This window comes from Miscanthus floridulus, chromosome 9, assembly GCF_019320115.1.
Source record: "Miscanthus floridulus cultivar M001 chromosome 9, ASM1932011v1, whole genome shotgun sequence".
Classification (NCBI taxonomy): Eukaryota; Viridiplantae; Streptophyta; class Magnoliopsida; order Poales; family Poaceae; genus Miscanthus; species Miscanthus floridulus.
In genome coordinates, this window is record NC_089588.1 from 99,194,658 (window position 1) to 99,205,641 (window position 10,984).

The window sequence follows — 10,984 nt, forward strand, 5'->3', positions numbered from 1 at the left end:
AGTTGTTGGTTCAAACGTGCTACTAATTTTGCCCAAAAGTGTGATTCCTCTGGAAATTGTGAATCGCTATTCAGTAACTCAGATGAAACTAACTAGCCCAAAACAGTTTTTGAAACAGAGAACTCCGTCACCAGCTCTTACCTCTTAGCTAAGGGAAGTATAACAATAAGAAAAGTCAATCGATCAAGAGAACCGAGTAAATCGATGCAGGCCAAAGCAAAAGGTGAAACAGCGATAAAATGACATAATTAGCCAGGTTCACGTCAATCATCGTGTTCAGATAAAGTGTTCACATAAAGTTATACTAACGAGTGGCTCAATCCTAGACCATCCGGATACAAGGTACTTATGTCCCCAGCAGCACAAGCTTAAGCCTTACATTTCAGGATAGCCAAGAGATGGTAGATCTATCAACCTCCCAGTTTTTCTCTTCCTTACTTGAAAAGGAAATCTGTACACGAAAAAGCACAATAAGTTTACAGGCAGAAAAAAAAAACACTCCATTACTTGAGAATAAAACTTAAAATGCCAAATAACAATTCAGCAAGTAGGAAATGCAGCATGCAGTTCAATATGATTGTCTCTGAGTATTGATATGCTATACAAATATGCAGTAGAGCAAAAGGTTCAAGTCAAATAGTTTTCCAAGCTATGATATCCGATTTTTTTCTCTGCACTCATAAGCCATGACATGAATGCATCTGGCTGACAAGAACCCCTACATTATCGTCTCATCACATCAGAGTTTGAAGTTTAGTATAAACCATCAGTGAGCAAAAGGCAGAAAAGTAAACTGAACAATGAGACGACAATATTAGCATGATGAGAATTTGCTAGCCAGCATGACATGGCTTGAAGGTTTAATGGGAATCAGCCCCTGTGAGCATACATGTCGCAAGATGGCAGAAGCAGCGCAGCTGGAGCCTAATTTAACTATTAGGGGAAGAAAGTCATAAGGAGATAAGATCTTTGTTAAGAAAGGTTCTATTAGCTGGTAAGATTGTCTTTGTTACGAAATAAATGTTATTTTACCGGCCAAGGAATAACTACAAAAGTGTCCGAGTTATAACTACAAAAGCAAGAAATAAACAAGTGTCTTTCTCCGCCCCTGCTCTACCTAAGGGTCTTTACCCCAAGTCCCAACTAACCCCATTTAGTTTTATGTTATTGTGCCATAATTCAGCACAATTCTTTGCCCACCACACTAGATATCTGAATTATTAATCCCAGTTCCCAAATTATGAGATACCTGCAGCTGAAAATATTAACATGAGACTGACGTGATAACTCGGACAGCTAGCAAATATTAACCTTCTGTGTATCTGTCCTCGCATCCTTACCTATCCTATCTCCTCTCTGACAGCTCTATGCCATGGAGATCACTAACCTCCACCACCCCTCATCTCTATGTCCAGGACTCAGCTCCTGGTTCTTCCTCACTATCCTCAGCTCCACTGAAGAATGCACAGCAAGGAGGAATACGGCTCTAGAGCCTTGCTAAATGGTGTGCCTGGAGGAAAATTCCGCCACGCCAGAGGGGTGCGCCAGGGTGATCCGCTATCACCTATGCTCTTCATCTTAGCCATGGACCCATTGCAGCGATTGTTGGACCTTGCCACCAGCCACAACGTCCTCACGCAGCTGCCTCTTGTTGCGGCAAAGTGGAGAACGTCCATGTATGCTGATGATGCTGCAATCTTCGTAAACCCAAAAAAAGAGGACATCGACGCCGTCAAGATCATTCTTGAGACATTCAGGAAGGTGTCTGGGCTGTGCATAAACATGGATAAAAGCTCCGGCCACCCGATTAGATGCGAAGATATCGACCTTGATGATGTTCTCTCGTCCTTTTCGGGGACCAGAGACACTTTTCTGTGCTGCTACCTTGGTCTACAGCTGCACTACAGGCCACTGCGTAAAGTACACGTGCAACCCCACATAGAGCGAATCGGCCAGAGATTACCGGGCTGGAAGGGCAAGTTGCTAAACAAAGAAGGACGCTTAACACTGGTCACTTCGGTCTTATCGTCTATGCCTACCTACCACCTCACTGTCTTCCCACTTGCTGCCTGGACCAAAAAACAAATTGACAGAATCCGCAGGTCATTCCTTTGGAAAGGGGAAGAGAACACAAATGGAGGTCACTGCCTTGTCAACTGGCCGACAGTGTCAAAACCAAAAGAGCTTGGTGGCCTTGGGGTCCCAGACTTGGAGAAATTTGGGAGAGCGTTGCGATTGCGTTGGCTGTGGCAGGACTGGACAGATCCCTCCTAACCTTGGGCTGGTATGGACTTGCCTTGTAAACCAGCGGATAGACTCCTCTTCAATGCCTCAACCATCGTCACGGTTGGGGACGGTAAGAAAGCACAGTTCTGGCATCATAGTTGGCTGGACGGTGAAGCTCCCAAAAACCTTGCGCCACACCTCTTTGAACTTGTTAAGAGGAAAAACAGAACGGTCCAGCAAGAGCTCCACAATAACAGTTGGATTCGCTTGCTCAGAGGCAGGATCACAACAGCCACTCACTTAGAGGAATTCGTCTCACTGTGGCTCAGGGTACAGAGCATCCAGCTGCAGCCTGGAATACGGGACTCCATTGTTTGGAAGTGGTCAACAGATGGCATTTACTCAACCCAATCAGCATACCGCATACAATTCCAAGGATCCTACCGCAGATTCCGCCCAGATCTTATTTGGAAGGCACATGCCGAAAACAAATGCAAAGTCTTCACTTGGATTCTCATACAAAACAAGATCCTAACGGCAGACAACTTGCAGCTAAGAAATTGGCCACACCAAGACCATTGCGTGCTGTGCAATGGACCACTAGAAACGGCCCTTCACTTGTGCCTGTTGTGCCCCCTGGCCATAGAAGTCTGGCCATGTGCTGGGGTGGGAACACTTCGATGTGGACTTAATTCGGCATCAGGTGCAGCCATCTAGCATAAGGGCGTGGTGGGAACAGGGGGCGGCCAACATCCCAAGGCAGAGACGTAGACACTTCAATGGGGTGGTCATCTACACAATGTGGAACATTTGGAAGGAAAGAAACATAAGGATTTTCCAAAATTTGGTGATGGATGTCCGGCAGGTAGCCTCCAAAACCAAAGAGGACATCAACCTATGCTCTAGGGTCTTCAACAACCTGACTTAGACCTTGTATCTATCCCCCAGGACGTGTGTGCTGTGTGCTTTACTTTACTCTGTGCCCATTGGGGGTTTCGTGCCGATGGCACTTTCTGTACATAAACTCTCTTTCCTTCCTTAATTGAGAGGCAGAGCTGTTCATTCAAAAAAAAGAATGAGGCACTGCAGCAGCGCAGACAAGTTCAGGGCTCCAGTTTCTCCAGCGCCAGAGATCTGCACTCCAAAGGTGTTGACAAAGGACACCACCGCCCATAGCGCGATCTGCACAGCTGTAACTCCACCTTGGCTGCAGGTGGTGGTTGGGGACATAGGAGAAGGGACGGCGCAAAGGATTAACTTGGGGCACAATAGGGAGAGAGGTGCTCTGCTGCAATGGCTACTCTTGGCAAACTGCGCAATAGTAGAAAGAAGGAAAATGTAATAAAATGACTGCAAACATGAGGAGTACAGCTTTCCAACCCTTACTCCCCCAAGAACATTTGGTGTAAGGATATTACTATTTATGCAGCTGTATTTGAGAAGACTACAAACAATATCATCATACGTGAAGCCAAAGGCATAGCTTTGATTTCTAATCAAGTACATGCACTTGGTTCCTACAAACAAGAAACAGATTGATATTTTAAGAAGCCAAAGCTGCATGTGAGGGTGTTAGCCTAGTGCTGAACCTCAATGTATCCGGTTACCTATTTACTATTCACTGTCATGTAATTTTCAGGTTCCTTGGCAACCAAGTTGATCATGGTGCCTTGGCAACCAAGTAGGAATCATAGCATCTGCTTTATGCAGTTAGAATATGCTAAGGAGTAGGTACACCACTTGCCTATATATGCAGTGGTTAGCATCTTCTTGTATCTAAGTTGTCATTGCAATTCAATACAATCCAAGCGGCCTGTTGGCCAAGCTGCCCTCTGGCAGCCCCAATTCCACTTGTGTTCTAGTTTGTTTAGCAACAGCATGATGGTTGCACTGAAAGCTTTGGAAGCATAGAATATTATAAAAATCTCATGGAATAATCCAGTAGTGATATTTATGTTTATGTTCAGAGCTAATTAAAATATTAAGAACTGCCAGAAGATAATGTATACTGTTTATGCAGAGCATTTAATTTCAGCACCTCTCTGTATATCTCCTAGCTCTCTGGAAAAGATTGCCAAAAAAAAGGATTCAAACATGTCACCCTCATTGTTAAGTTAATTGAATGCTTTCCAAGAAAGTTAGGAGCTTATTCAATGCTTGATTTAATTTGCACACATGAAGGAAAGTTTAAATAAATTGTAGAGAACACCGAGTGTTTTGCTAGTTCGCTTAGGTATGCCAAATGTACCCAGAAACTTCAAAACTTTGTGAACTTGCTCGTTAACCACATCACATTTGACTTCAATTTCCTTCATGTGTTTTAATATAGTAGCTGGTCTCACCATTTGATTGTACCTGCTATCATTTCCACTTTATGTTGAGGTCCCTGTGATAAACCACAGTAATCCATCAGTGTCAACCAATAACATATAATTAGTTCAACAAAGCAGTAGTTACATAAAATATATATACCTTAGTAAAAAGATGAAGGTTGAGCTCCTCCAGAACCGGTGAGTGCTTGAAATGAGATTTAGCCCATAGAAGTCAGGATCCAAGCACCACCATTCATTCAGCAGTAGAGTCCTCAAGTTGTTAAAAGTTGGGCACCACTCCAAATCCCTGCGGAAAACGACCTGGACAAAATGCAGACAGAAAAAAATGACTATTATTCAGTGTGAAAACAGACCCGGGTTTTTGTTTTTATGAATATCTAAAACTTGATATAAATACCACAGCAGAAATACAATCAGTCAGACTAATCAGACAACATAAGAATGGAAAAAAAATAATAGGACAACATAGCAATCGAAAAAATAATAGTCGGACAAAACAGGAAATAATAATAATCGAACAATGTAATAAAGGTGTTAACGGACAAAATTTACAAAAGCGTACCCCATTGTAGTCACACATCAATGTCAAATTCTCAGCTTCTGACAATCCTTGCAGAAGAAAACATTTGTTCTTGTAGTCGGATTCGTCAGGTATGAAACCATTACAAGAGAAACAATCCTCACTTCCACAATCCCAAATATGATCTCTGGCAAATGCCTCTTTTAATGATGGCATGCTACCCAAAACTGGAACCGAGGCGAAATGACCATCTAGCCTAAGTGAAACAAGGTTTGGGGTACAAATAAGAGTGTGCGATCCCTTATAACCAAAATAGCAATCGTTGATGCTCAGGTGTTTCAGGGATTTTGACGAGATCTGGGGGGCCTCATAAATGTAAGACTCAGCAATCACTAGATGTTCCAGATTCGGACAATTGGAGAAGTTGCAGAGACTATTTAAGCACACACCGATAAGTGCTAGCGTTTTCAAGTGCTGAGAGACAAGAGGCAAGTTGTCTAAGTGAAATCCATAATAGAAGTCATGGATTTCGAGCCTGAGCATCCGAACTTCACGGTCTACAACATGCCGGATCCAGAGATTCAGATTGTTTCGCTCTTCAACCAACCAGTATACCCGGGGCCCTAATCTGAGCTCGCATGTAAGGAGACAGGAATCGCGCTTGCGGAGGAGGAGCAGATGATTGACGAAGTGTCTGAGACTGTCCACGAACGGCGGTGTATCTCCATGGCCGAACCCGATACGCAGACCTGTGGCGGACTTCCAGAGATGGCGCCAGCGCCGAGCGAGCACGCATGTCCGCACGGCGTCCTCCGCCGGGAGGAACGCGAGGACGTGATGGAGGGCGTCGTCCGGGAGCGCGCTGATGCGATCGCCGCCAGCATCCGGCAAAGCCGCACCGTCCAGTTTTGCCCTTTTACTCGGAGGCATGTCTGTGAACAAACGGGGGGCCGCTGCGGCGCAAGAAGATGGTGAGAAGGAGCGGAAGGCTTATAGCGGTTAATAAACGGGGAAGGCAGGAAGAAGCAGGAGCGGACCTGCCGGAGATCGCCGGAGTGGTCGCGCCGGCGTTCGCCGCCACCGCTCCGCGGGGAGCGGACGAGGCAACACCACTTCCCCAAAGCGCGTGCTCTCAGCCGGCCCATTTATTAATGGGCCATTTGCGTTTCCTAATGATCACAGGATTCAAGGGCCCGTTGGGTCCAATCCACAGCAAAGCACCACAAATTTCACGGCAATGCAATGCATCCCGATCTTTTAGTCCATTTTGAAGTGAGAGACTAAAAAAAGGAATGATAAAATATAGGAATCTAAAAGCATCTCCAAGAAACTCTTCGTATCTTTCCTAAATGTTACGAATAGAGATTTTAGTAAAAAATACCCTCCAACAACTTTTCTAAATGGTCATCCAAATATAGCCATCTTCTATTTCGAATTTTTCGTTAATCAAAAATAGAAGACGAGAATGGCTCTACAGAGTGCACATGAGATATAGAAAACCTGTTGGAGAATGAAAATATATAGAAAACGATTTTTATGCAAATGACAATCCAAATGATGATTTAGAGAGTGAGATTTAGAAAGGCTCTTGGAGATACTCTAAGAGCAACTACAAGAGTCTCTTTATATTCTTCATACTAATCGATAGAAATAGAGATTTTGGTAAAAAAAATATCATGCAACACCTTGTCTAATTAGATCTTAAATCTAGCCATAGCTGTTCGGTTGATGGTTTCTACGGCTAATAAGTTCAAGCAAGGCGACTATAGATTTCTTGCTAGAAAAAATAAAGAGCAAGTCTAGCTGTCTAGGGTACGTATATATAGAAAAGCTGATGAGGGTGAAAAGTTATACTAGAAAACAATTAATTTTCATACAAATAGCTCTTTAAATAATAAATTAGAGAGTGAGTTTTAAAATGGCTCTTGAAGAGGCTCTTAAGCCATTTTTTTGCGAATTATAGTGCAATGCTCTACTCACAACGTAAGCACACTCACCTCTATAAATGCACACACGTAAATCCTACGCTTATGAGCATCTTTAAAGACCAGAGCCCTTTGGATACACTACAACTTGTCCTACCAATTACCAGAAATTAAAAAAATGAAAATTTGGAATCAAGAAAACAAAATTTATTACCTCCCACCGTAAATTTAAGAAAAAACTAACAAGATGACCTGCACAAATAACGTGGGATGCTAGTGTTTTTTATTGTAAAGAATTATATTTTTTTGCAAAAAGCATTATATTTTTAATTTGATAACAACTTTTGAAAAAGGTTTTTATTTTTTAACTATAATTGTCCTGTACATCCACTTGTACCAACTCTGTACAACTGTCAATTACCAATTTCTTGGCTCAAATGACTCTCATCACGTTTAATGACTTCCTAAGTTCCATTAGACATAATTGAATCAATCTCACTCTGTACGGCTTTCTTCCAACAGTCAGTATTAAGAATATGCCTTTTCAATAGTTCTTGGTGTCATCGACAAGGTACACATTTGTCTCTTACTCTTTTGAATAACTACAATGTTATCCTCCTCAGGATTTTTGCACATGGTGTTCCTCAATTTGTTCTATTGGAATAAATTACTCATGGGGTATTATAGGTTCATGACTAGATGTATTCACTTTCAAAAAAGTAGCATCTCTGGACTCCATTCTAGTACCAATATGCATATCGGGGTCTAGAGCCAAACTAAAACTCTGGACTCCTTTATAAATATGATAATAATAATTCTCAATATGTATATATAAAATGTTACCACGTATAACATTTCACTAAAAGCAATATTCGTACCAAATAAATATTAAATTGAGTTAAAAGTTTCCTCTAACGTTTCTCAATGCAAAGTCAATGATGATGGTATCAATCTCATCCAATAATTTCTTTTCAATGCATCATGTTGCCAAACCATTTACCCTCTCTTGAGACATAGAAGATCTCAATGATTCTTCAACAACAGGCATTGTTTGGGGAATGTTAAAGAAAGTTGATGCCATAGTCACAGGCATTGTTTCAGCAAGCAAACATATATCATACCAGCAAATGCCGTGCGTTGCTACGGAAAAGCCTTAAAAGAGTATGAAAAAAATAGTAGGTCAAAATCAACAGACAAGTAAACTTTTAACTCAGTTTAGCAACATACTATTCCGAGTCACATTCCATTAAATACGCATCAATTTCAGTAACACTATCAAATCAAGTGCATGATAAACAATCTAGCCAAAGACACTCTTTTGTAGACTTTTGTCTGTGAATTCTGACATCTGGAAGCACAAACAAGTCCACATAAAACATTGTATGAAACAAAAAAAAATGACAACATCACATATATCCTAGTTGGATTCACATTGTTTAGAATTAGCCTGTACGTATAGGATCAGTGATGGAGATTCGTCGATATCCAAACAAGTGGCGCATCAGGTTTGGTAGCCTTGGCTCCAATGGTGCCGCAGCTGTAGCCGTAGTTTCAGTTACATGTGGAGTTGCCTCGCTCGTGCGTAGCTTGCAACATCTCCTAATCCTTTGTAGTTCTTCCGCCACTTCCTGCATTGTCGGCCTCATGACCATCCCGTCTGCATTCAAAATAGTACACCTCAGTGCCAACCTCCCCATCTCTTCAAGAGCAGCAATATCTTGTTCAGCTGTTATATCCTTATCAAACATTGCCTTCCCACTGTTGTCCTTTTGGTAAGCCTTGGTAAATTCGACAGTAAGGTCATCAAAACAAATATTGTTTTCCCTACTAATGAGTGACAATAAAACACTGCCAAACCTGTACACATCGCTTTCCAGATTCATCAACACCGTCTTGTAACGAGATGGGTCACTGTCAAGCACCTTTTCAAGAAGAACGCTGTTAATTACACTGTCACCAGCATTACTTCCACTGTCCATGATAAGCTTAGAAGCCCCTGAAAAATCTGTGAGCTTTGGTACAAAGTTATCATGAAGAAGTACAGTGGATGCTGAAACACTACCATGTCCGATGATACCAGTTGCTGGTGAATGAAGGTATTGTAATGCTTCTGCAGTCTTAATTGCAATCCTCAGACGTAGATCTAGTGGGAGATATTCTTGGCTACCCAGAATGTCCAGTAAACTACCTTTATCAGCATACTCATATATAAAAGCTAGAGTTTCGGCTTCCAAGCAACAACCCAAAAGCTTGATAATATTATTCTTGTGGGCAATTTGAGAAAGGACAATCCCTCCGTTGATGAATGCCTCTTGAGAATCTGTGTCACGAAATTTCCGGACCGCCACCACCGTGTTGTCCTCAAGTCTTCCTTTATAAAACTTAGCTGACATACCTCCACTGAGCATATGTGAGTAATTATCTGTGATTTCCTTTAGCTCTGCCTTTGTGAAACTTCTTACATTGCTGAATTCTGATATAATCTTAACATTGCTAGCATTTCTTTTGAAAAAGCTACCACTCTTCTTAAGCTGTGCACTCTCTTGCTTGTCTTTTGTGTGCCATGAATGGTGTGTTGACAAAATGGATTGCGAAGATGCATGTTCTTGTCTGCACTTCAGATCTCTCTTAAGAACCCGAAGACATTTTTCCACATGATTCATTTCAGGGCGATTTTTTATGTCAAGTCTCAGGCACGCCATTGCAAGTTCCACAATTTCTTCAAGAGTCTTAAAAGTATTCTTGTTTGCTATTGATTCATCAAATAGTTTCCTCAACCCTTTCCCCTTCGCACATTCGAAAATTCCGATGAGATTCATGTCACCTTGTTTTACTCTTTTCCGAGTTACTAATTCCAGGAGAACTATTCCAAAGCTATAGACATCATTCCTCGGAGTAAGTCGTCCTGTATGCATCAATACAGGATCCATGTAATCTATACTTCCTATTACCTTGCTAGCATATTGAGTAATTCCACCCAAAAGAAGCCTTGACAACCCAAAATCAGATACTTTGGCTGTAAAATTATCATCTAGAAGTATGTTGGCCTGCTTAATATCACCATGACAAATAAGGCTGTCAATTGATAAATGCATCGAGTGCATGTAGCTCAATGCTTCCGCACACCCTATAGCAATACCCAATCTTATATCCAAGGGAATTGCAGTGTCACTATTGTGCAGTATGTCATCGAGGTTTCCCTTAGGAACATACTCAGTTACCAATGTTAGAGTACTTTCACCCACACAATAGCCTATGAACTTCACCACGTTCTTGTGGTTCATTTGACTATGGATGCTTACTTCTTCCATAAACTCTTTCCTCAAATTTTCACGGATATATCTCTTCACTGCAACTAAATCGTAGTGATCATCAAGGATCCCTTTATAGACTTCTCCATATCCTCCCTTCCCAATAAGAGTGCCATAGTTGTTAGTAAGTGCTTCAATCTCATCTTCGGTGAAACGCATAACTTTTTGCCACATAGCACCCATGGATAAGATCCTAGTCATAAACTGAATGTTTGAATCCATGCCAACAACACAGATCCTAGTACAAAATGACAGTATAGACCCTGCAAGAAAACAACTTATTAATGTCTGATCAAGGCATTGTAACATTTATTTAAAAATTCCATGTTTTTGTAAACCACATTTAAAGGAAATACATGTCTATCGGAATTTTAGGCCCACAGAACACTAACTCAACAACCCATCCTTTTGTACTGGCTACAACAAAAGAGGACACTAGTATATTAGAAGTTTGTGTGTTTAGTGCTCACAAGTAATCAAAATTACTTATCAGTGCTCTCTCTCTCTCTCTCTCTCTCTCTCTCTCTCTCTCTGTTTTTCATTCTTTAATGTGATATCCATTGCAGTTATAGGAACAAATCAATTGCAACAGTAATACTCTCTCCATCACAAAATAATAATAATCACATTTTGCGCAGGGAAAAGTCAAACCTTACAAACTTTGACCAA

General features: G+C 41.5%; 2 protein-coding genes across 5 annotated transcripts; both read right to left on the reverse strand.

The window, feature by feature from the left end:
- Positions 1–219: 219 nt before the first annotated feature.
- Positions 220–6,214, reverse strand: LOC136483998 (putative F-box/LRR-repeat protein At3g28410). Of its 4 annotated transcripts, none has more exons than XM_066481161.1 (5): positions 6,117–6,214; positions 5,122–6,032; positions 4,699–4,859; positions 4,582–4,612; positions 220–451 (listed from the first exon to the last, which is right to left on the reverse strand). In XM_066481161.1, exons 2-4 carry the CDS (start codon positions 6,007–6,009, stop codon positions 4,588–4,590), a joined length of 1,074 nt encoding a protein of 357 aa, XP_066337258.1. In that variant the 5' UTR covers positions 6,010–6,032; positions 6,117–6,214; the 3' UTR covers positions 220–451; positions 4,582–4,587. The 4 variants fall into 4 exon arrangements, with proteins under 4 accessions (XP_066337258.1, XP_066337257.1, XP_066337255.1 ...); XM_066481160.1 differs by having other exon boundaries at positions 4,569–4,612; XM_066481158.1 differs by lacking the exon at positions 4,582–4,612.
- Positions 6,215–8,446: 2,232 nt separating this feature from the next.
- LOC136480381 (uncharacterized) lies at positions 8,447–10,498 on the reverse strand. The gene has a single exon (XM_066477944.1). The coding sequence runs from the start codon at positions 10,496–10,498 to the stop codon at positions 8,447–8,449; it is 2,052 nt and encodes a 683-aa protein (XP_066334041.1).
- Positions 10,499–10,984: the final 486 nt, after the last annotated feature.

Coding starts and splice junctions, on each gene's coding strand:
- LOC136480381 (XM_066477944.1), bottom strand. CDS start 10,498: ATGGGTGCTATGTGGCAAAAAGTTATGCGTTTCACCGAAGATGAGATT.
- LOC136483998 (XM_066481158.1), bottom strand. CDS start 6,009: ATGCCTCCGAGTAAAAGGGCAAAACTGGACGGTGCGGCTTTGCCGGAT. Junction 4,860..5,121: donor TGATGTGTGACTACAATGGG/GTACGCTTTTGT, acceptor CATTTTGTCCAG/GTCGTTTTCCGCAGGGATTT. Junction 452..4,698: donor ACCTTCATCTTTTTACTAAG/GTATATATATTT, acceptor TTTCGTGTACAG/ATTTCCTTTTCAAGTAAGGA.